General features: G+C 38.5%; 1 protein-coding gene across 2 annotated transcripts in view; it reads right to left on the reverse strand.

The window, feature by feature from the left end:
- FRMD4B (FERM domain containing 4B) overlaps positions 1-26,401 on the reverse strand; it is a 260,670-nt gene that overhangs the window by 127,580 nt on the left and 106,689 nt on the right. For both annotated transcript variants that reach the window (XM_067463466.1, XM_060766383.2), the window contains 4 exons: positions 12,866-12,931; positions 11,351-11,445; positions 8,665-8,757; positions 3,997-4,081 (listed from right to left, as the gene is read on the reverse strand). In XM_067463466.1, the coding sequence (XP_067319567.1) occupies positions 3,997-4,081; positions 8,665-8,757; positions 11,351-11,445; positions 12,866-12,931 (339 nt within the window). The remainder of the gene's footprint in view (positions 1-3,996; positions 4,082-8,664; positions 8,758-11,350; positions 11,446-12,865; positions 12,932-26,401) is intronic.

Here is a 26,401-nt window from a genome sequence, read left to right on the forward strand (position 1 = left end):
AGTGGTGGAGTTAAGACAGGGAATTTTGAATAGCAAATGTTAAATTATTGATGCACGAGCATTAAGTGAGCACAACTTACTGACCAACACATTTTCATTTCACCTACATTTGAATATCCAGCATCAGAGCTTCATTACTGTTGTCCTGAGATACTATCATTTTCCCTCAACATTTTTCTTGTGTTTTTAAAGCATGGAGTAGCTCTTAGGACAGAGATGAAAACTATTAGCTCTCCAGATGTTGTTAAATGGCAACTTCCAGCAGCCTCTGCCAGCATAGGCAATAGTTAGAAACAATAGGAGCTTTGGTTCTACCATATCTGTAGGGCCACACAATACCCAATGCTTCCCTGTAGAAATAGCTTTTTTCCTCTTGGGCTAACAGGCAGGTTCAACAAGAAAAGAGTGCCTGGCACCAGTTATCCTGATACCAATTAATACACACTTAGTAAAGGAAAAATGTTGTTCTTAGTCCAGACTGTGTACAACACCCATAACCTTTGAAAGCAATTATTGATGCAGAGTATTTACCACCCCCCCTCTCTCTATATATATATCACATACCCAAACACAACATCAGGATTACCCTGTGAGTGGCATCTAAGACTTGACCAAAGCAGCAGCAGCAATGTTTATATTTTGACAGTTTTCGCTTTTCTTTTGCATACATAAATATGTATACATTCCACTGCACGCCCACATACTTATCCACACCCAATGCATTCATTCACACTTTCCTTCCCATCCTGATCTAGATTTACACCCTTGGCCGAGGCAAAGCGTTTTTGGGCGAGGAGTGTTTGTGTCTAGTAAACTTGCTCTGACAGATCCAGAAGCCAAATCTAACAATGGTTTAAGATGCTTAATGAAATGAAAAGACGCTGCACATATTGAACCTCATTCAATGGGTGCTGGAGATAATTTTCTTTAGGGTTCCTTAACAAAATACTTTTGCATGTATTTCCCTCTGTCACACTCTTGCATCTTAAGAGGTTACAGACAAATAATCACATACACATTTTGATCAGAAATGCAGTGCCTGCTTAAACGTTTTTCCACCCACTCCATTCCTTCACTACAATTGCCTCTCCTTAGGCACTGGCTGAACCCTATTCCCTGGTTGACTTTTTGACTGACCAGGCAGGAACTTCTCCATCTTTCAATTTCTTTGCCCTCATTCAGTCTATTACTGATGACAAACAAACAAGCAACAGTTTATCAAAACAGCTTTCTTGGCTTATGATGGAAAGGTATAATAGAGCTGGGCTTCATCCGCCGGTGGCACAATGGGTTAAACCCTTGTGCTGGCAGGACTGAAGTGTGACAGGTTGGAAGTTCAAATCAGGGAAGAGTGCGGATGAGCTCCCTCTGGCAGCTTCAGTTCCCCATGCAGGGACATAAGAGAAGCCTCCCACAAGGATGGTAAAACATCAAAACACCTGGGCATCCCTTGGGCAATGTCCTTACAGACGGCCAATTCTCTCACACAAGAAGCGACTTGCAGTTTCTCAAGTCACTCGCAACACTAAAAAAAAAATCTGCATACTGAGAGCACTAAACCTCCGAAGTCAGAACGCATTTCTCAGTGGTTTCCTGTATATGTTAAATAAGATGTGGGACAGAACCGAGTCCACAACACAGCTACAGCACTTTGACACCATTTAACCATGATGGTTCCAATGCATGGCATGTGAGGAAGTGTAATTTTATGGGATACTTAGAATTCTCTGACAGAGAGCTCTAGTATCTCATACAACTGCAAATGATAGGATTTATGTCACAGCCATAGCATCAAATTGCTATATTTGTGGTGTGTGAAAAGCTCCATGTCCTCTCATGCTTATCAGGCACATCTCAGTACCTGATACGTACATCTTTAGTTCAAGAGGGCAGCAATGTTAATCAGGTCTCCTGCCTTTTTTTTTTTGTCATACCACTCATCCAATGACAGACATCAAAAACTTTCTCTCTAGACAGGACAAAGGCCAGGTCAAAGGGGCAAAGCTGAGTGGATCACTAAATGGCAGATGGCAAATATAAACATATGTGTGTCTCTATCCAGCCACTGTTTGCTATAGCACAAGGATAGGGAAATCCAGCCCATGGTGTTCAACTTGCCCACGGTGTTCAACTTGCCCACAGTAGACTTTTGGGGGCTCCAAGGTTTTCCCAAGATTTCCCTGTCATATAGCTGTCTGTTATTTTTTTCTGAAAAGTAGCTATGTTAAATATCTTGCAACACCAAAAGGAGGAAGGGGGGTGGGGGGGGGGAGAGAAATGTAGCAGTGCATTTAAGACTAACTGGTTTTTATATTGGCGTGGGTTTTAATGGATACAATCCTACCTCTTCAGATTTAGTACTTAATGGTATTTAGTTGTATTATCAAGTGGAATTAAGGCCTCAGGTACAAGAACACCCTCTGTGGTGGGAATAGAATAGAATTTAATTTTCAGCACTTGCACCCCAAACCCTCTCTTTCACCAAAGATGTTTTGATGGCATCTTTGTCATCTGGTGACATGGAAAACGATTACTTTGGAAGTTTTATCATATTTCAAACTCTTCCACTCTATCATCAATCTGAGCCTGGAACAAACCAAAACAACAAATTCACTTTCTTGGCAATGCTGTGTAACTACACAATGGACTTTTAAGCACTGTGATTTATCAAAAACTCAATGGTATTGCACATGTGCATATGCCTCCAGTTTCCACCCAGAACACAAGTACAAAATCTGTTGTTGACAGTCAATACCCCTTATACAACTGCCTCTGCTCAGACCCATGAGACAGAAATTCAAAACTTATGTAATTACAACAAGCAATACCTAGCCCCAAGAACATGAAGAAATAAATCAACAATACTTAGAAAACATCAACTGATCTGAAACACAAAAAAATGACTGAGCATCCCAAGTGGTCACATAGAGTTCTCATCTTAGACTCCTCAAACCCATAATCAACAACTACAACCAGTTATGGAGAATAGTACAGCCCTTTCACAAGTTCTGAGTGGTAAACCTTCATGGGCTTTCAGTCAGGCTCCAAATCATAACCAACAACCATACTCACTTGCAACAAGATACATAAAATGGATGGCAATACATGGAGAAGACCCTGCCACAAACCCAGATGTGGACTCTGTCCCGACATCTACTCTGGGAGCAATATTTCAGGAGCTAATAATCTCACAACAGTAAAGATACATTTATTTGCTCTTCCTCCAGTATGATAAATGTCATCCTATGCCAGCAATATCCTTCTACACTCTACACTGAAAATATCAAACAAGAGAATTAATGGACACAAATCTGACACTAGAAATGGCAATATAAAAAAACAGATGAAGAGCATTGGCACAACTTAAACCCTCCTCTTCCTGGACAATTCTAAACATCCTTGCCCATTAAGTGGCATTAACTCTTTTATTCCTTATAGAAATTGTTGACATGAGTATATTATATATACATATCTCACTTGTTTTCTAGGAATGGGACCAAAATGGAGACTTTGGAGACTTGCTGGAGCCAATAGGGCTTGTGTACATAAACAATAAACAATAGCTTATCCTGATTGAACTTTTCTCTCTTTTCAAGCTGAATCACCGTTTCTCCGTTGTGTTCACTGTAACCATTCATTACAATTGCTCAACACTTTGCTTATGAAAATATACTATGAAAAACAAGCACCATCACAAAAAGACAAAATATGCTTTGATTTCAAGCATTCAAGTTTAATGTAAGGAGGTATTGACATGCCACCATGTTTCAAAGTGGAAAATGTATGTTTTTACAGGTTATTAGATTCAAGCCACTCAAGATCAGGTTTCACAATCTGACTCAAAGTAATTGTGACATCCTTGGATGATTTATGGAAGATATGCTGCTATTTCTGCCATTTTTTGCTTTGTCCATGTTAATAAATATGTTCACAAATAAGACTTTTAAGACTAGAAACATAGTAACTTGCAATTGTATAGGAAGAAATGGTAATTACCTTATGCACACAGGACTTTGCATTCAGGAAAAAGAGTTCTACTGTGGTCTTGTCCTTCAGAAAAGAAATGCTTTCAATGTAAAATCTAAAAGAAAGGAATCAGAAGCAACATTAATATTTTACTGTAGTTCCAGCTATAAAGCAACCATAATCTACTGGTTTATGTTACAACGCAGCAAATAAATCAGTCTAACATCCTATGGAGGACATTTGACTAGCCAAATAATTCTGATTTTAAAAACATATTTCTCCCAGGATGGAACCCAAAGTATAATATAAAGCAATTTGTGATACTAATGTTTTAAATATATATATATAATACTCTTAAAATGAAAGGTTTTTAAACTCTTGTTCAAAATGTAAAAGTCTAAGCACAGCAACCCTATTAAAATTCCTTCTGCACAACTAATTTAAAGTTGAAGGCTTCTTGGGGGCTTTTTGCCTACTGGCAGAAAGACCAGAGAGGAATTCAGACTCTGGAAGGTGCCTCCATAGTCTGGGAGCAGGAACTGGCAGTTAAGGTGGCATCAAACTGCATTCGTTCAACAGTGTAAATGCATCTGACATTTATAGAAGTAAAAGAAAGAAGGAAAGAATATGCCAGACAAGAACAACATTTTTTAAAAATTAAGATAAAGTACTGTTAGATGTTGAAAAGCAGGGGACAGATTACTTCTTGTGTACAGAGATGTCTTCTGTGGGTCCCACAAATTCTAGATAATGAAGGGCATTAAATCTTTAATGAGGCCATAGCTCTGTGGTAGCTCTGTGGCCCCCTTCCTCGTGACCTTTAGGAGACAACTAAAGACCTGGCTGTGGAACCAAGCATTCAGCCCATCATAGGAATATTTAGAGTTAAAGTGAAAGTTGAAAGTACAATGACCCAATACTGTTTAGGGACAACGGTTATGTCTTTGTGTGATATGTGGTGTTATTTTATGTGATGTGTTTAATAATGTTTTGTCAGGGGAGCGTCGTTTTTGATATTTTATACTGTTTTTTTATTGATGGCATTCAATTGTTGTAAATACTATGAACCACCCTGAATCCCCTTTGGAATAGAGAAGGGCGGTATACAAATAACGCAAATAAATAAAGAAATAAATGTGGCGAAGAAGCGAGAACTACATCTCTACTTGAGAACTAAATTTGCTTTGAACAAATAAGTCAGAGAGTTTATGTCAGGTCCATGGCACAAACTAGATTGGCCAATCCCTGCTGTTGGCATATGAATCACAGTGAGCATATCTCCCATCTTTCAAACAGAAACATACACAGATGTCGCTCATTTTCTTACATTTTGGTCCAGAATGATAAGGGGCATAAAAAACTTTTTTCAGGTTCTGGTGGCATCTCGAGCCAGGGAATTACCATAATTTCAGTTTCTTTCAGAGCCAGCTTGTCTTATTGCTTGTCCTCTAAACCAAATTTTGAGGAACATTTCTTGATCAAGGATGAGGGGTTCTATGGCTTGGAAAAGTAAATTTGCATAGTTTTGTTGGCTGGATGGGAAGTGTTGTTTATAAGATCATGCTTACAGGCCAGAATTTCCCCATGGATGCTTACCAAATGTTATAGATTCATTTGCCAGTATTTAAAAAGATGGAAGTACTACATCTGGAGCTGCACAGCTATGTCTGCTTGGGAACCATTCCTTAGAGAAACAGACTAAATGATCCAGTTTGTTCATCTCAATGTAAGACACTTCTGCATTTAACTGGCCAGTGCTGAGTTCCCAAAAATAAGTTGAACTTGGTTTGGCACAGTGTCATAAGATCATGATATCACAATCGAAAGTTTGCACAGTAAAGACAAAAACCTTGCCAAGACCAATAGATTAAAAACTGTGAATGAATCTCACAATGAAGTGCAGCTGAACATGATAATTGCAAAAGAAATCTGGAGTAATTTCACTCATAAATATGCATATATTTTTTCTTTACACATATGTTAGATAGCATCTTGCTAGATTAAGCTGACAACCTTTTTGTTAAGGAAGCAGCCACACCTGTAATCTCAAATGACGTTCAGAATGCTGTTCACAATGAGCTAAGAACTGAAAAGACAAAAGGATATTACCACGCAAGGAATGTCTTATCAACTGAAAAGGAGTAGCACAAGTCAGAACCACAGACAGGAAAGGATGTCAAAAGGAATGACAAGCATATTTTTGTGGTCTCTCTTTGTTGGGTATGTTGCCATCATTCTGGAGATAGTCATATTCCCTTTACTATTCATATAAGGTTTGTAGTAAATTCAAGTTGCCACTTGGCATGTACCCAACACAAGGAATTTGTGTGACTTAAGAGTGCATAAACTGTAGAATTAATGTAGTTTGATGTCACTTTAAGGCCCATACAACTTTTTAAAAGGTGAGTGAAGGAGCCTAAAGGTGCCTGGCAAAAAAAATGGCTAGTAATATCCCAAAATAGGTTAGAAGACATTGTATAGGTGGATGCCAGAGATGAACTACATGGGACTGTGAGGTGAGTGCCATGACTTGGGTCTGTAAATAAGTGGGTTAATTGGTGCCCAAATATGGCTACAATACAGCAACAGAAAGCTCTTATTATAATAACTTGTGTATTCATTAGCTTGGATCCTAAAATAGTTTTATATTAAGATGTTTAAGAAACAAGAGTCTCCCATCTCCTCCCTTGTGGCTACAAGAGATACTCCAGAGAATGAAATGTGGATTGTGATCATGGATCTGTTGCAAAAACCAAACTGGGAATACTTTCTCTGTGTATTACCTATTTCATAGCAAGGTGATGGGATTGAGTTTCATGCATGCTGCCTTGAGTTGCGAGGAAGAAGGGAAACAAATAAAAATGAAATAATAATAATAATAATAATAATAATAATAATAACAACTTTATTTTTATACCCTGCCACCTTCTTCCCAAAGGGACTCAGGGCGGCTTACATATGGGACCAAGCCCAGAGCAAATAACAGAGTTTACACCTAAAACACAGTTGAAAATACAATAATATATAACAATCTAATTAGACAATTAAAAACAACAGGGTATAAACCCCATTCAAATGTATAAATAGTAAACCTCAACAACTAGTAACTAGAAGTATAGTAGACATGATCAGAATTGGAGAGGGCCGGGCCCAGATTTGTGCAAAAAGCAAACTATGAGGCCAGGACTGGGGGCAAAGTGCTGAATATAATTGGTTAATGAGGGCTGGGCATTCATGAACCTAACTATTAAATTCACACTAGAACATTCAGGTTTTTGAGGTCCCTGCAAAAGGCATACAGAGTAGGGAGTAGCCTTATCTCTCTGGGGAGAAGTTCCAGAGCCGGGGGTCCACCACTGAGAAGGCTCTCTCTCTCGTCCTCACCAACTGTGCTTGAGACGGTGGCGGAAGCGAGAGGAAGGCCTCCCTGGCAAATCTTAGGGACTGTGTGGGTTCATAAGGGAAAATGTGGTCACGAAGAATTCATGAATGTAAATCTGGCCATAAAAAGTGGCATTTTAATTTCTACCCCCCCCCCCAAATTCCTTTCTCCATGGAGGAGGTGGCAAGTTGGTATAAATCATATTGTCACCTTTGGTGATAGTCCCTATCTCAGGATATCATGTGACATTCATTGCCAGTCCACTGCTTTCCATCTCTCTACATAAGGGGTCCACAAACTTTTTAAGCAGAGGGCCAGGTCACAGTCCCTCAAACTGTTGGCGGGCCAGATTATAATTAGGAAAAAATACGAATGAATTCCTATGCACACTGCACATAACTTATTTATAGTGCAAAAACAATTTAAAAAAACAATACAATAATTAAAATTAAGAATAATTTTAACAAATATAAACTTATTAGTATTTCAATGGAAAGTGTGGGCCTGCTTTTGGCTGATGAGATAGGATTGTTTTTGGTATTGTGTGCTTTCAAGTAGTTTCATACTTAGGTTGACCCTGAACGAGGGCCGGGTAAATGACCATGGAGGGCCGCATCCAGCCCCCGGGCCTTAGTTTGAGGACCCCTGCTCTACATGAAGCTACTATCCCATGGTATTTTCACAGTCTCTACAATGCACTGCTGTTGGTGTCATGCAACTCTGATGCCTCAGCAGTGAGAAGCCTGCCCCTGCTGTTATAAGCATGCCTAGATCTCATTGCATCATGTAAGTCCTGGGACTATTGAACAATCAGGAGCTATTGATGGCTTTTGTCCTGACAATGGTGGGGGATAGCAGCCAACCATCAATGAATATCCATTCTTCTATGCCAGTTCACCACCTGCATGCAATAAAGTCTTTTTTTATCATTGTGTGTGGCTAAAAATAAGAAGCCTTGGAATTTGGATAATTTCCAGGCCAGTAAGGTGTTCTTCAAAGAAAAAGTTCCCTTGAAGTCAGCCTTTTTACCGTGTACAGAAAGATTGTGCTATATCTAGAATTCTGACTCATCTTTTAAAGGTTTAAAAATAAAGAATTTAGAACATGATGTAGCATGTTGTGTTGGGAAATGATAAGGGAATTGTGACACAGCCACAAATACAAATGTCACATTATCATATATATATCCAGCAACACAAGGGAATCAGCTGAACTTGGTTATTCAAAGCTAATTAATTAACAGAAATTCAACATCAAATCCTTGCTTGCAGTTTCACGCTGCTAAATGTTATTTTGCATGTAGGATTATTACTTACCTGACTGCAAAAAACAAAGCCGCTGGACCGGGTTTCTTGGGCAAATCATGATCCAAAACTCTGTGATCTAATTGTAGCCAGATATTCTGACCCCTGGAAGTATAAAATAGAATTAAAAACGAAGCAAAATAAAAATTAATGTGCAAAGTAATGAAGCTGGTTATCTATTTCAGAGCCAGGAAATGTGCATTGCACACTCATGTGTCCCAATATGCACCTTCAGAATTCACTGAGAGTGCTTCTTAGTGCCTCTGCTACTTAGTTAAGCATATGTAAAGTTATGTTAATCGAGTAAGTAAATATATGAATGAATAAATAAAATGACATAGTATTCTGGCAGTTGTTTTTTTTTTAAAGAGGTAGGGGAATTCCAGTCATTCTTTCCTTCAGAACTAAGGGCCAATTAGTACACTGAGATATGGATGTAATCAGGTGCTATAAACATAACAGGCTCAGCCATTGTCAGAGCAGATGAAAACAGCTAATTGATCACACATGGCACAGATCTTAAAAGTAATCAATCTTATTGGTCTGAACATGGCATATAATAGCACAGTCACACAATTGAGCCCTCAATTCTTAATTCTTCAGTGGAAGAAGTTTATTATTCACTCTCCTTTCCAATGGTGTAGTAATCCCTCCTCTCCAAAATAAACCAGAATTCACCGATATGTCTTTTTTCCATTGCATTACTAAATCAAATCAGACAATAGATAAAAAGGCATTTTTCTAGTCTATCTTGCGCAATTTGATTCCCTTTGGATTGTTTAATTGATTTCTTTGTTTATTCAGTTATAATATTTCAATAGCAGCTTTTGCCCTACCATTATGGCATGTAATAACCTCTAATAAACAAAAGAACTCACAAATTATTAAAATAATCATGATAATGGAATGATTTAAAATGCTATGTTGAAGGCATGCAACTTTTCCCACTGAAAGTGAGGAGAGCAGAATCAAATTAAAATAGTGTTGGAAAGGGCCGTATGTGTGATAAAATCCAATCCCTGGCTCAAAGCAGGATCTCCAGCTCCAGCAGTGGTTCCTAACCTGTAAGAACTAAAAGATGGTCCACAACCTCACCATTACTGCATTGTTGCAATGAGAGCGACTGGTCTCACAAAACCCTTATAGTGCCGAGGCTTATTAAAAATGGTTTTCTGTGGACAAGCAGATGGCAACTACTGGATAGCATATGTTCTGTACCAGAAACTAGAGCTGATGTGGTCTATCCATAATTCTGAAAGGAATTCACAACACAATCAGGTGGAAGGCAGTACAAAATGAGGAAGATCACATTCCAGACAGATAGACTCAATCAAGGAAGCCATGGTCCGGAGTCTGCATGACTCCAGCAGGCTATTGAGGATAAATGGCTTGGAGGTCTCTCATTCGTAAGGTTGCCATAAGTCAAAGTTGACTTAATACCAGTAAACAACAACTACAGGAAATCCTACATGCCTGGCAAATTGGACTCTGCAGAAACTGGTGTCCTCAGAAGCACCTTTCCCATACTTCTATATATCCCCTAAGCAGTTAAGGACTCAAAGGTGTTGGATGAGAACATTAATCAACTCCATCAAAATAGGGATTATAGCAGTTACAGTCATGTAATCATAGAATCATAGAGTTGGAAGAGAGCTCATGGGCCATCCAGTCCAACCCCCTGCCAAGAAACCGGAAAATTGCACTCAAAGCACCCTTGACAGATGGCCATCTAGCCTCTGTATAGAATCACTCCAACATCTCTGGAAGACACCAGGTTAGGGAAAGCTGTTCTAATTAACCACTATTTGCCCCTTTACTGTTGCACCTTATTGTGATCTATGAAGAACTGACAACTGCCTGGATGCAGAAAATCCTCGCAGTTGGTTTTCACCAACAAATGCATAATCAGCCACAGATCAGTTTATTGTCTAAACAGACTTTATAAAACCAATGATTCCTAGCCATACGTTCTAGTTTTGTCCTGTAAATTTAAAATAAGAGGAAAGTAGTAAACTTGGTGTTTTGACTGTCACCACAGAAAAATATCGCAACAAAATCCAAAAATCTACAAAACAGCAATATCTTTATTTGTCAACCAAAATGCACAAATATATCTCTTGCAGTTTTTTTGAAGCTACATTGGCTTATTCATTGGACAAGGATGTTAAACATTATATTGAAGAAGAAAAGGCTTTTAGATTTTATTGCGATTTGCTGGACTACTGGGCTAGCCGTGACTACATTTCCATGACATATTGTAGGAAAACTACCGAAGTTTTAATAAACTAGAGCTCGACTGCCCTCTGGAGGCTGCAAGTGCATACTGCAAAAAAAGGACACAACACTACATTTTCAAGATATCTTCAATTCTATAAAATTGGCTAAAGCACTGGACTTGATTTATGGTGTTTCCAGATTGAGGACTGAGGTATGATTGATCAGTTACTATAGATCGATCTATTATTGTTGGCATTTCTCTACCCAACACCAGTAGTTGCTAGCTTTGAAAATTAAGTAGACACTAGTAACATGAAGGTATAACAAACAAATGAACTACTTGGGTACCTTGTCCTAACAACAATTAGACAATTACATTGCTACCCAACTGTTACAGAGTAATTTTGGAGAAGCCAATATTGTTCTTTGTCTATTTAGTAAAAAGTGGGTTACAAAATAACATATATATAGACATACTTACGTATCATCTATGAATGTGATCCCAAAATATTCTTTTTCTTTAAGGTTGAAATGTGAAGCTACCAAATCCAACAATTCTCGTGACAGAAGTTTAGGCTGTTGAAAAGAACAACATGAGTTATATGACGTTTCTGTGTACCGAGGCAACTGGCAATCTGCATGTTAAAGCCTTCTGCTGTATTGACATTTCTTTTTCTGCAGGCCAAGTTTGCTTACAAAGTGCTTTTTTATATTTGATGTAAAAAGAGATGAGGGGTGTGTGTGGGACTCCAAATGTTATAATACACGTGATTCACCCACCATTTGGCTATGTAGGCTAGTGGAACTAGGGCCTGCAGTTCAACATCTAGAAAACCACACATTCCACTCTACCCTTTTATCTCATAATCCAGACTATGGACCTCATCACACTCGAGAATGAATCCACTTTAAATCTGGTTGCTGCCTCCTGCAGAATTCTGGAGTTTGTAGTTTAAAGAGGAGCCTTTAACAGCCTCACTAAACTACAAATCCCAGAATTCTGCAGGAGGCAGCAACCGGATTTAAAGTGGATTCATCCTTTAGTGTGATGAAGTACTATGGATGGCAACAATGCTCGTCTATCTCCATATTATGGAGAATATTTATTTGAAAAAGATCATCAGAGAAAAAACTTTGTCAAAATACCTACTCTTATATCTAAAAGAAATCGACTCTGTTTTGGCACCCTGAAGTAATCTGATACAGTACAATTATAAATACTTAAACATCAAAATAAATAATAAATGTAGGTGAGGATCACTCCGCTTATAAGTCTTCTGAGCCTTACTGGAGTAATTGAGAAGTCTGCTCCATTTTCTGTGTTACCAGCCCTTCAGATATAAAACCATCGCAATATGTCTCTCCTAAATCTTATTTTTCTGAAAGCCAATGTGGTGTAGAGGTTTGAGCCTTAGACTACAACTCTGGAGACCAGGGTTTAAATCCCCACTCAACCATGGAAACCTACACTCTCTCCATCTCAAAGGAGAGCAAAGGCAAACATCCTCTGAACAACCCATGATAGGATTGCCTTAGGCTTGCCATAAATTGAAAACTACTTGAAGGCACTGTTTCTCCCCTTAAATTTTTTTTCTCTAAGTGAGAAAATCTCTTTCAACTTATTTTTAAAGCCTTTACCCTCTTGGTTGCTGTCCTTTGGATAAACCCCAGTTTTCTGGGGTAATTCTTGACATAATGTGCTGAGAACTGCACCATATTTCAGTTGTTAGTACTCACTAAAATAAACCCACATAATCAATGTGATCTTGGTAAATAAACATTTGAATAAATTCCAAACCCTAGTTGGGAATAACTACTACAGAGGCAGCCTGACTAACATCTGCCCATACTACCAGATTTTGAATGTGAATGCCCTCTTTGATGGTCCTCCAAGTTTAAAGAGTGGCCCTCTCTGAGCCAAGAACAGGGATGGATGGTTGCAAAAAGATATAACTATAATAACATTATGAGATTAGAAGAAATGTATATGATTCACCTGAACCAGCAGCTCCAATTTTCTGTCATCCAGAAGCTGTACTTGACAGTGTCTCCCTTCTGTCATCTGCAAAGGAAGAAAAAAATGTTAATAGTAGAACACCAATGAATTCTATTGAAGATTCTAAGTTTGGGTTCATCAACCAAAACAAAGGCCATTCTTTCAGTTTTTAAACATATGTCATGAAAATTATTTATATGTTTATTTTGTTTTGTTTTGCAAGCAGTTCCTGAGTTACAAACATCCAACTTACAAACAACTCATAGTTACAAGCAGGAATGAAACAACTGGAAATGAGAGAGAGAAATTCACTCCTGAAAGAGTTATCATGTAGAAAAGGTGTCTCCACTGAAGCTTGAACCTTGTTTACACACCAAGTCATTTTTTTTTCAAACTCCTGGGGACAGGGAGGTGAAATCTTCTGAACAGGTAGCAAAACAAACACCTATGAGATGGATAGGTTTGGACAGTGTGATCTAATGAGCATTTTTCCAAGTCACAGTTCAGCACTCTAACCATTACGCTATAATCAGCCTACACATTCCATCCACAAATCTAAAAGGTTTTTAGTCATAACAATCTTCTTCATACTGTCATGAAAATAAACCAGTTCATTTTCTTCTATGTTATTAGATTAGCATCCTGAATAGTGTTCTTATTTTAAAATAAAGCCAATGCTTTGTTTCTTTCATTAGGATCTTTAATTGCTGCACACACTCTTATCAATAACTGCAGCAATGAGGAACTTACCCTGATACCATCTGTATGAAAAGAGGGAGCTCTGCCATGAGCTGTAGATTCTCTGTTAAGAGAAAAATATGCCATTGGCCTGCATATTTCTATACTGTAGTGATATGTATATCACTATAGTATAGCCATATAGCAATATAGTGATATGTATATTACTATAATATAGCAATATAGTGAGGTGGATATGTAACCTCAGCTAGTTAAGTTGACAGGTGTATGTAAGGTTCAGTCTCATGTTTAAGACTATAAATTCTGGTCAAAAAATCAAGCTGAAAACCTAGGTTGAAATATCCATTGGTCAATGTAAACACTTCTCTAAGTCAAGTGGTGTCTTGGGGGAACCTAAAAGAAGCTTTCTATTCTTTCAGAGTTCCTTTGTAGGGGAGTCCCAAAGAACTGTTTTCTCCATGCAGACATTAAAATAGGCCAGAAGTAGTGAAGCAGTTGAGAGAGAAGGGGAGTTGTTTCTACTTTGAAGTTCTTCTGGAATGGACTACGTTCTCGCCTTTTGTCACTCTGTTCAGATAAGGGAATGGTATATATATATATATATATATATATATATATATATATATATAAATGAGAGAATGAGAGAGAGATAATGCTGCATGTTAACATTTATGGACTACGTTCTCGCCTTTTGTCACTCTGTTCAGATAAGGGAATGGTATATATATATATATATATATATATATATATATATATATATAAAAATGAGAGAATGAGAGAGAGATAATGCTGCATGTTAACATTTATCAGAAAATGAACCATTCCCTTATTTGAATGGAATGATGAAAGGCCTCTTTAATTGACTGGGTCAGGAAACAGTGTCAGTGGCAGGGGTGCTGGCCTTCCCCCTCTCCACAGAATGACCCCCAACTTATTCATGGATCACATCAAAATTCATAATTTTGGCCCTAAAATCTGTCCTTGACTTATGCATGAGGTTGACTTATACAGGAATAAATATGCTAAGTTCCAGAAGGACAGCTTCCAAAGCTTTGATTTTTGAAATCAACATTCAGATATAGAGGGGGAAGGTCACCTTTTCCAAAGCTCATTGACTGATTCAAGTGGGAAAATAAGCAGAAACACTCAAGAAACCTACTTTGTTCTAAAACAATTGTTAGCCTTGTACTGAAGCACCAGATTATAAAGGAAGCCTAAAGATTTATTGGAGATGGTTAAGGAAGCATCAATTGTTGTCTAGGAGGACAAAATCAGTAACCTAGTAAGGTTCAAAACTAAACAAAACAGTGTAATTCATTTCCTCTCCTTTCTGTTCTGTGGTAGAACAGAGGTTTTCACTGAACTTTTATAAAAACTCAAATAGTATGAGGCAGATAATGCTAAGATCAATGTGTTGCCAAGGCTCACAGAAGCTCAAGGAAAAGCAATTATTAAATAGAGATCAAGTTCTCCTGATTTCCTTTCTGTAAACTCAAACATTGTTGGATATTTCTTCTGTTCTTTCAGAATGGCAGTCACCTCCTTCACACCAACCACGCTGTTAGAGGCAATATTTTTAGACTCAACATTGTCATCAACTTATACAGCAAGTGTATTTTGATGTTATACAAACAGGAAGACTCAAAGAAGAAATAAACTTAATTTAGATTTCTAAAAAAACCAAGGAACAACCTGTGTATAAAAATACAGAATATCTTTGTAGCAAGCAGGCCTTCGGAGATGGTATTTCCAGACTGCGGAAATCTGATTTAGTTTTTCCTGTCTTGTACTGTGATTTTGTTTTCTCTACATAGAAATCCATCTGGTTGGGTAGGCTACATCTGTCACCCTTTCTTTTATTACAGGACTGTATTTTAGTACTCCAAAAGTATTTTTAAAAAGGTAAAACTCCTAAGATATATTTCAAAACAACAATTTGAAGCAAACTCAGGATAAAAATTGTCTGTGAGTTAGTCAGCATCAAGGTTTTCCCTCTACTTGTTTCCTTCATCTGTGCCTATATTCACTCTTTCTATTCTAGTCAAATTCCTTTGGCTGCCTTTGCATTTTCCTTGTCCATTATTTTCGCCATACATTTGGAGATTTTGTTTGCTGAGTTGAAACACAATCTTCACCAAATCACAAATGCCAGGATTCCACAGAATAGAATCATGGCTGATAAAATGGTTTCAAAGTGCTATATCTCTGTGATAGTCACTTTGTCTGGAATCACTAGAGATAGCTTTATGCTGTCACTTATGTTTCAAATTTGAAGAAAAAAATGATACAAAATGCCACCTCCTTGTACAAGCCTTTTCCAACATAAAGCATAACATGCTGGAAGTTTAACTCAACCCTGAGATTAAAATGTGAGTGAATGTATGTAGTAAAATATATGAGCTAGTTCTACAGGCATAACATTCAGTACAGCTCAGAGGATTTATGGGTTTCTGGGGGAGGATCTTATACATCACAATATTAAATTTTCCAAGGCTGGGAATAAGGTTTTCCCTTGTTAAAATATCCAGAAAGATCTTCTCCCATTCTTCCAGCTATTTAGCTAAATCTGTTAAGCTTCTTGTGGAATGCCTTTCTGATTTAAGTGTGGTTTATCTCATATTAGCTTAATCCTGTTACCAGATGAATGAACATAAACCTTCGTTAATTCACTCTTAATTGAAAAGCAAGAGTGTCTATGTTACCAGTGCAAAACTGGATTAAGTTTCAATATATCATCACAATGGATTCGTGTAATCATGATGCTAGCAATAGCCAAAGGAAGACACGGAGAACACAGAAATTCACCAGGAATACATTTTTATCAGAAAATTTTGAACGCATGCCTAAAAGGAGAAACATGTCAACTAGGATCTTAGTCCACAGAAAAAGCAAATTTGTTTTCAGAAAACAGCAAATTAGCTAATGTACCTAATCTGCCAGCTTCTGCTCCTAAATAAATTAATTGTTTACAACCTTCTGACAGAACAAAATTGCTACCTAACAAAATCAGCCCACAATACTTATTGAGATTGGGGTTGTAGGGCATGTAGGTGGAAAAACTGCAAATTACCCTGTATACTATAGAATTTCTAGGTCTTCCAGCATGACTCTATAGTCAACTTCTGGAGAAACCTGCATGGTGAGAAGAGGAACAGAAGTAAGCTGTGCTAGTGGGCAGAATTAGGTGTGCCACAAAGTCCACTCTGCATCAGTAATGATACTTGTCTGCTCTTGGTATGGTGGAGGACAGTACCTCCTCCCCATGTTCAAGTTATATTCAGTTGCCAGTTTGGATGGCTTCTGAATGTGGAACTAGGATGCCATTTTGCCCTTTGATTCCAGAAACAAAATGTCTTGGGTCAACTTAAATTACAGGCAACATCAAGTCATTCAAGAGGGAGGTTGGGTCCCAAAGAATGGTAGTAGAGGGGAAGGGAATCAACACTGCGGCAAACTATCTTCTCAGGAAGAGAACTTTCCTCAGAATAAGAACAACTTTTCTTTTTATAGATGGCGAGAGTCAATTCTTGAAATCTACTGTTGAAGTCAGCCAAGTGATAACACTCCTAGATAATACCTCTGAGGCAGAGTTGAATCTGCCAGATTTATGCTTGAATGAGAAAGAGCATTAGCAGTACAAGAAGGAAGACACAACACTCAAACTGCTAGGACTCTGTGGACACCCAAAACACAAAATACAGCATTTCATAGAGCCTCCTTGTTTTTTACTCCACTTATATTCTATTTGGTTCTTTGGTAACAATGATGACATAACATGTCTCCTTTTATTTGTGACTGCTTGAAAGTTGCTGGGCTGCAACTTCCATCATTGCTAACTCACACAGACATTGGTTAAGAATGATGAGAACTGCATTCAAACAACTTCTGGAAGGATAGAAAGTTGTTCACCTCTGAACTACATGGCATCTGGATCGCCAGCAAGGCAAAAATGCTTTCAGAGTTTACACTTACTAAAGCAAATGCACAATAGAAAGGAGAAATGTGGCTTAATGGTTTTCATAGAAATAAACACTTGGCTTGAGCTAGATTCTATTGAAGAAAAGGCCCAGGGCAAAGGAACTAAAAATCCACACAACATGCTCAAATGATTGCAAATGTTTATATTCTTGAAATGTTCATGGCAACAAAGCCACAAGGCTGTAGAGTGGCATACCATAACTAAGCGCATCTTGGAAAGGTTATTTTTAATATTACAGCTTTCAGAATTTCCTGGCTCTGTTTTAGTCCAAAGAGCAACTTTTCACATCTCTGGGTAGATGTTTGAAAAACTAAAGTTTTGAATCTTCAACCCTGAATATTCAACTCAACTGTTTTCAAAACCTCAATCACAAAGAGTTTAGATCACAATCTAACTGATTTCTCAGTAGATGTGAATAGTATACAAAGGATGTTTCTACATGCACCTAAAAGCATTATTTTTGTTCAGATGGGTGATCACCAACACAGGACCTCATCTCACGGAGGTCCAGTAACTGGGGGACAGTGGAGAAAACCATGGGGAAGTGCTCTGCTTTATCCCCTTACTGTTGTGGATCTTAGGCTGCCATCCCACAACATTTCCCTCTTGTCCTCAGCTCCTTCTATGGGTAAGCATATCTACCTGACTTCTCAGGGCTCCATCTCTGTGTGCTGCCAGAAATGATTGCTCAGGCAAAGAAATAAAGATTATCTGGAGATTTTTATTAGACTAATTTAGCAGAAAATAATGGATGGGCCTAAGTTGAGCTGTCTTCACTGGAGGGTGAAAAAAGTTAGCTTTTCAGACTGCAACCCTCAGAATTCCCCATCCAGTATGACTACCATACATACAGATGATGTGATTTTGAAATGTAAATTTCACAAAAGTAACTTTTCTAAGCTCTGTTTGTCGGTATACAAATCAGGGACTTGGGTTTTAATACCAACTAATCCAGACATCTATGAGGGAAGAAGAAGAAAAGAACTGGCTCAGAACTGAATGTTGGAGAAAGGCCAGATAAACTGGCTGCAAGGACTAAGGCTGAAATTGGTGTGCTTTGACTTCTGCCGGATGCAGCCCTGCTGTCCAATATAAGCAGGATTTGATGGAAAGCAACGGCAGACACTTGCATTTTGGACACTGTTTTCCATAGCCATTTTGGATGTGGCCCGTTGCTTTTGGCCTGTTGCCTTTACAGCTACTTTGGGATGGTTTCAAAATTACTTTGAGAAAGCTTAGTTGGATTCTAATATGCTGTTTTTTAGTCTACGTAGAGGAGGATTTATGTGGGTTTTTCTGCCTAAAAAAAGAACAAGCAGGGGATTTCTTGGCTCCCACAGAATATCAGCTGACTTTCACGTAATCTCCACCAGCTGAACCAGTTTTAAAGAAACAAATAAACCAAAAAAGCAACAAAACCCTGGCAAAGTAACAAGTGCATAACCATTCCCATCCTGAGAAGTGAAGGAAGAATGCCATTGTTTATTCATCTTGGCTATATTATCCATCTTTGATCACATCATAATCAATCAGCCAGTCAATTAGTATTTGCACTAAAGTGATCCAAATGGTATGCTAAGGAATATGTATATGTAAACACATATTCTGAATTATTTTTATCATATTTTCAACTTGGTTTTTTGTGTGCTTTTAAGTTGTTTCTGACTTATGGTGACCCTAAAGCAAAACTGTCCTGGGGTTTTCTTGGCAAGGCTTGTTTCAAGTGGGGTTTCTTTTGCCTTCCTCTTAGTTTTGGGGAATGTTACTTGCCTAAGACCACCCAGTAGGTTTTCATGGCCAAGTCATATCAGTGCTCAAACTACTATGCCATGCTGGCTCTCTGCAGTGGTAATAAGAATATAATATATAGATTTCGGTTCCCACCCCGGCCCATCCAAAAAAGTTATGAAGTAACCTATGTTACCCCTTCTGTGTCTCAGCTTCCTATAAACTTGCCAGCAGTATCAAGACAAAAAACTAGCCCTATGTGCTAAGCTAAGAAATTGTTTCTGTATTGCTCTTTGTGCTTCTGAAAAATTGCCAGAATTTTTGAGGTTTTTCATTGCAGTCGCAGGCCCTAGGGAACTGGATTTCCTGAATGAAAGATGGAATCACAGGTTGCCAGGTCAAGTGAGAAACCACAGGAAATAGTACCACCCATGTCTCCCTCCCTCTTACCCACCCACACCCCACACACCCATTCCTGTATTGCCTCAAATGCTAGTTATGAAAGAATAGGAAGCAATCAGTACAAAACAGCTACGAACACAAAGCCAATAAAATACTGTGTGTACATCTGCTTTCCTTGGCAGCAATACAGCTTGTGTCCTGCACACTCATCCCACTTTACAGTGACCAGACAGCAAGTCACAGTGACCAGTCAAAAGCTTAGGAGCTTGTTTTGTTCCACCTGTTTGGGTAGAGCTATTGCTAATCCCTTGAGTAATCACATGAGATTGGATGACTCCTGTAGTAACTGTAATTCCTATAGTAACAGACTATATATATGTGGCTGATGTCAGCCTTTAAGTCATTTCTGACTTATGGTAGCCCTAATACAAACTTATCACAGGGGTTTCTTGGCAAGATTTGGCAGAGCAGGGGTTGCCTTTGCCTTCTCCTGAGAAAGTAATTGGGCATACAAATTATATGTATGCCCATACACATAAATTTGGGCAGTTGAAATGTATTCTTATCTTTGTAACTGACACCAAACCATCAGCATTAAGTTCTTAGGAACAGAGCTCCAAGAGTCTCCACCAAACATGAGATCCACTGTTTAGAACGCTAGACTGGATTTGAGGCATCCACGTTCAAGTGCTAATCAAGTCATAAAAGCCACTCAATGATTAACGTACTCACTGTTAGCCTAATTGGCCTCACTAGGCTGTTGTAAGGAGAAAGCAGGGGAGACAAGCCAGGAATGTTGACTGAAGGAAAGGTAGGCTACAGACACATAAACTCTTGATGTGACTGTATGTTAGCCCTGATGATCTATTCACTCTTCCCATCTTCTATTGTTGACATTTTTAGTGTGCTCTACATGGGCCAATCAGCCAAGAATATATCCTATGGGAAACAGCCTTTCAGCTCATATGCACATTTTTACTTTGCTGTGTTTATCCTGAAGCAATTGCTACCTGTGACAGCAGCTAGAAACTAAATTTGGGTATAAATAAGCTTATTACCAGTGTATCATAACTAGGGTTAACACGAAATCCAAGTTACAGGATAGAGGATAGTCTTACTATTTAGGAGAGTTTTGAACCACAAGTCATTCACTGGTCCAGGCTGAGCTTCCTTTTTCCAGAATTCTGAAATCTGAAATGCTCCAAAATTTGAAATCATCCACATGAGTGGCTGAGATAGTCACGCTTTTGTTTTGTAATGGTTCAGTGTACTACTTTGTTTCATAATTTAAAATTACCTCCAGGCTATGCATATAAGTTTTATATGAAACATAACTGAATTTGACAGGTCTCATCTCCAAGATACCGCATTGTGTACAGATATGTAAAAATAGGTATTCCAAAATCAGCATCAGCTTTTTATTTTTTATATTAGGAGTGACTTGATAAACTACAAGTCACTTCTGGAGTGAGCTAATTGGCTGTCTGCAAGGATGTTGCCCAAGGAACACCCAGATGTTTGATGTTTTGCCATCCTTGTGGGAGGCTTCTCTCATGTCCCCGCATGGGAAGCTAGAGCTGACAGAGGGAGCTCAACCCGCTCTCCCCAAACTCGAACTCCTGACTTGTCGGTCAGCAGTCCTGCCAGCACCACCGGGGGCTCCTGTCAGCATCAGCTAACAGGGGACGAACAAATCTCACTCAAGAGATGTTTTGTGGTTACCAACTGAAAATAAGTCTGTACCAACTTTTATAGATAACCAAGAGTAACTGCTTTCTTACTTTCAAATAGAAAAAAAAGTAAAATGTTGCTTTCAAATTCTTAAGTATAGCACAAATTAACTACCAGTAGAAAAGGAGGCTTGGAATGGTAAGAGTAAGTAATTATCTTAAAAAATAACTTTCCAAGCTCTGAAAGAGGGGGAAAGAAATGCAAATGGATTTGACAGTGTTGGGTTTTTGTGACTCATTTAACCTCAAAATAAGGGTGTGGATCAATGAGCCCTTTCTAAGAGGCTGCTAATGAGTTTCATGCCAGTCGTTGCACCTCTCTGTGCCAAGCCTTGCATCAGCCAACAGGGAAGAGCAAATCTCACTCAAGGGATGTTTAACGGTTACCAACTGAAAAGGCGTCTCTGTGCCAGTGACATCTTGCCTACCCTCTGGAGACTTTGGAACAGCTCCTTGATGGCAGTAACACTGTGTCAAATCATTCTCCTCTGAAGAATCCCAACACCAAAAGATGTACCATGGAAATCATAGCTTGTGATGATGATGGCAAAGTTACCAGGGACCAAAAGATAGCAGGCCACATGTTTGTGAGGAACTGAAGATGCTGCTTGCAACAATGGCAATAAAGATCATTTTCACTGTAAACAATGCCTATCTTCTAGATACTGTGCATCATACTAATATGCTATATCAAACTTTTCTCTAGGTACAAGCAAATTATTTCATGCTTGGTTTGCCATTTTTTGAAATTTGCTTCTATCCTTTGTAGCTATTTACTCCCAACTCATATTTCTTATTTAATTAATGCTCCAAAGAACCAAAGTAAAACACATACATATACATTTTCTTATCTTCAAACCACATGTTCTTGGAGTTTTAAAGAGCTGGCTGAAGTGCAAACAAGGCCCAACACAAGTCCATCTGTTAAGCCTACTTGTGTTTCCCCTAAATAAAGACTATTTGGAGCAGAGACTCACCAAGTCCCAGACTTCTATTGCCATCTAATCTCTAGGAAATGACCTTACTGTTTCTTGCTTTGATTACAAACTCAGAAACAAAACAACTCCCAAATGACTTATTAAAGTTCTGCATAGTATCAATAAAAGGCAAAAAACTTAAAAAAGTTAATAAGACCTATTCTGATTTTTGCCTTTTACTATTTCTAAGTCACAAATCAGCACTTCCAGCAGCAGACCCCCAACCCTATATTTCTGATTGAAATTGCTATGTGGTCTAATGCAGTACTGCACAGAGTGATCGTCCTTGGGTTGATGCCAGTCCTTGATTGACTGGCTGCTGGTTCATGGCAAATTTCCAGGAAAGAAAGAAGTAGTTGAATCCAATGGACACAAATATAGGACTAGTCCCTGGCAAGTAGTCAGTAAGGTGTAATTGCATGAGTATTGGACTGGGAGAAATTAGGCTTCCACACTCAGTCATGGAAGCACACTGGGTGATCCTGGGCAAATTATATACACTCTTTTGGTAGCGGTGTGTGGGGTCAATATGAAAATTGCACATGTATCCTCAGGCAAGAAAACTGCAATGCTGCATAATACCAGATGCAGTGCCTAGGGAGGAATAGTGTTTGAAAAGCAGCAGCTGAAGCCCTTTTAAACAGTGGTGCCTGGTGGCATTGGAAGAATAGTCACAGTCTCATCCTTGTCTCATCTCATTCAATCTGTACTTGCCATCCTGTCTGTCATACTCTGTCTACAGCTCCACACAACCACATCAGTTTTAACAAGTAATAATTAATAATATTTATTATTATACATTGGATTTTTAGTCTCCTCTAAGGGTCCTTCCACACAGCCCTATATACCATAATACCAATCCCACAATATCTGCTTTGAACTGGGTTATCTGAGTCCACACTCAGATAATGTGGGGTTTTATGCCTTGATATCCTGGGATATAGGGCTGTGTGGAAGGGCCCTATGTTCAACCAAGTTCCTGAACTTTATCAAGTACAGCCAAAGCACAACAGTTGAGAAGCACCTGGTGAAACATAATCTCAGATTTGGAGACCTATCCATCACTCAGTACTGTACACTCCCTTCTTCTATCTACCTATCCTTGTAATATTTCCAAAGAAACAAAACCTAAAAGATAAACATACTGGTCTGGCAATTTTGTAGACAAAAATCAGAAATACCCTATATACTCATGAATAAGTCTAGAAATTATAGCAGCACAAAAAGCCTGTGTCAATTGACTCACTTACTCAGTGTGAATACTATACCTTAACTCTTATAAAAAAAGAAACCATCCCTTCTCAGTATAGACTGGCAAAAGGCAAGAGCTTAATCCATCCTGGCTGAAATAGAAGAAGCACTGAATCACTCCACTCTACCTGCCATGGTGCCACTTCTGGTCTGGTTGAACACCTGGGTGGAGAAATTATGGAAATAGTCAGGGCTCTCTGAGGTCATTGGTGCTTTCCTCATTGGTGCTTCATGGAATGGCCCTTGACTTATCCACAAATTGTATCAAAATCCATAATTTTGCCCCCCACACCTGTTCTCAATGTATACATGAATTCAACTTATATATGAGTATATACAGTAATTCCAAGGGAATCAGTTTGGGTCAGTTCCTAATAATGATACGGGGACTACTATTAGGTATGAATTGGGGCTTACTCTTTCAATTTTAAAAAGCAACCGCAAAACAAACTACACAGTTTCTAGGTGCGTGAAGCTCCAATAAAATGTTGGGCAAACACATGTCAGTTTGCGCAAAATGCCTTTCTTCTCTCCTCCCCTGCTCTCTCAAAGCCCTCCAGCATTTAATTTTGAACTTAGATTGGGAAAGAGTCATTCTAACCATAGAAAACAAATTACTTCAAGACATGGGTGTCTGAGAGCATATAAACTTTAAAGAATAGATTGGGGGAAATCCTTTATCAAAATCCCCAACATCCCAATCTCACCCAGAGAATTTTTGTTTCTTCAGATGCTCAAGCAGTGCTTGAACATGGGCCTTTTTAAAGGCAAAAGTGGATACCTTGCCTTACCTCAAGTGTATTTATGATGTGGAGATGATCTCTTATCTTTCAAAATAGACCATGACCCTTGCCCACTCTGCAGAGGACTAGGACTGTGCTATGTACCAAAGCATTATTCCTCTGTGTAGTGTTTAGGTCTGAAAATGATTTTATTTCTTTTTAGAGTGTGCATTATAGGAGTCAGAGATAACTCAGATGTATGACTCAGGGATAAGAGAGAGAAGTGTAAATCAGTTGCCATAAATAAGGTGAAATCTCAGCAGTCCCCTTCTCAGTTCCTCTACCCCTTTTTACTGATCTTTTGAAAAGTTGGCATACTGTAGCTCTAATGGGGACATTATGTAACTTTGCTAGAAGACACAATTGATACAATTTGTTCACAATTGCATGGTAATTATTTGTTTATAATTATGATGTTGGAAGTGGTAGAAGGAGTAGAAAAAGCTACAACAAGTGTAGCCAGAGTGAAGATATTGGACAAATAAGTTGCCCTCATCCATCTTCCTAACACTGCTGTGAAACTCTCAAAGGTACAACCCAAGGCTATTTTTCAGGCCTTTAGCATTCCTTACCCCCATCCCAAAAGAGCAAAAATATGACAATTGCTCAGGCATGGGGGAATACTTTGTGTCATTTTTGGGGGGGAAATGAGGATATGAGTATGCAGAGACAGATAGCACCCCAAGCTCCAATGGAAGTTCAGTGCAACCCATTTCAACCCTTGGATCACTCTTCTTCAACCGTTTTTCATAAAATATCCTCGGTATATATGGATAGAAGGGTTGAACATCATTTCCAATCTCAGCTTTTTCATTATAAACCTGAACCAAGGACTCCTGGATTTCCCCATCATTTGGAAAGCAGAATGTGCAGTATGCAACAAATATGCATGTTCTATGAGAATGAATGGCATTTAAAATGTGAAAGGGACAATTATAAGTCATTAATGTTATTACTCGCTCTGTGTTTGTGTGCGTAGTTGTAATGGGATTAGTGTTCCAGTGTCATCATTTAATGTGTTAAACTAGCAACAGCATAAATAATTGGCGGGTTCTTTCTTAATTTTAAAAATGAAAGGAAGACACACAACAACAACAGCAAGCACATCAACAGCAATAAGGAAACTCTTGATGATGCAACACCAAAAGGAATGCTCCAAGAAAGGGAAAATATGGAGTGCAGATTTAAAAACAAAAGCAAATGGAGGAGAAATGGAGGTGAATATCTATGGGAGAAACAGAGAGAGTTACAAAGGCATTGGAGGGTGGGAGACTTTTCTGTAATAGATCTAAGGCACCTGAAGAAAAAGAGTTAAAAGCCAATATTGAACTGTTGCTCCATGTGTAACAAAGAATGCAGTCATTCTAAATTCACAAAAATAAAATGAAATGATGTGCTTCAGAAATATTTGTGAATCCCTGGTGAATTATTAGTTCAATAGAACATGAAGATATCTTTGTCTCATCCACTTCTGTTTGATTCGACCTCTTTTCAAATAACTCTATGTAAGAACATTTGAAAAAAAATCTGTTCCTGGTTTGAAAGTTTCTTTTCCTGTTTAATTGTGCAGTATTTACTTAGAAACTTCCAGAAACTTCATTTTTGTGGCTGCCACAAACTATATTGAATTGGTTGAGACTTATCAAATATTCACTGAAAAACTATAGCAAAATGTGTGGCAAAATGTCCCACAAAAACAAAGATTTTGCAGTTTAATAAACTTCTTGTTTTTTATGATAGAACCAATTAGGGAATGACATTTATAACTCAGGGACAAAAATCATGTTACATGGTGTAATCTACCAGTTCCCTTAGCGTCACCTTGCAACTCTCTTCTGGCCTGACGTGCTCTCCCCACTCACTCCTACGTGATCCTCTGATCCGGTGCCCTAATTCTCTGTGTATTAACAAATGAACTGGCTGAGCAGGAGATTTGCCAGAAGCCCTCCTACACACAAGTAAAGAGGTCAAACATGGAGACATCAGCA

The sequence above is a fragment of the Anolis sagrei genome, chromosome 2, assembly GCF_037176765.1.
Source record: "Anolis sagrei isolate rAnoSag1 chromosome 2, rAnoSag1.mat, whole genome shotgun sequence".
NCBI lineage: Eukaryota > Metazoa > Chordata > Lepidosauria > Squamata > Dactyloidae > Anolis > Anolis sagrei.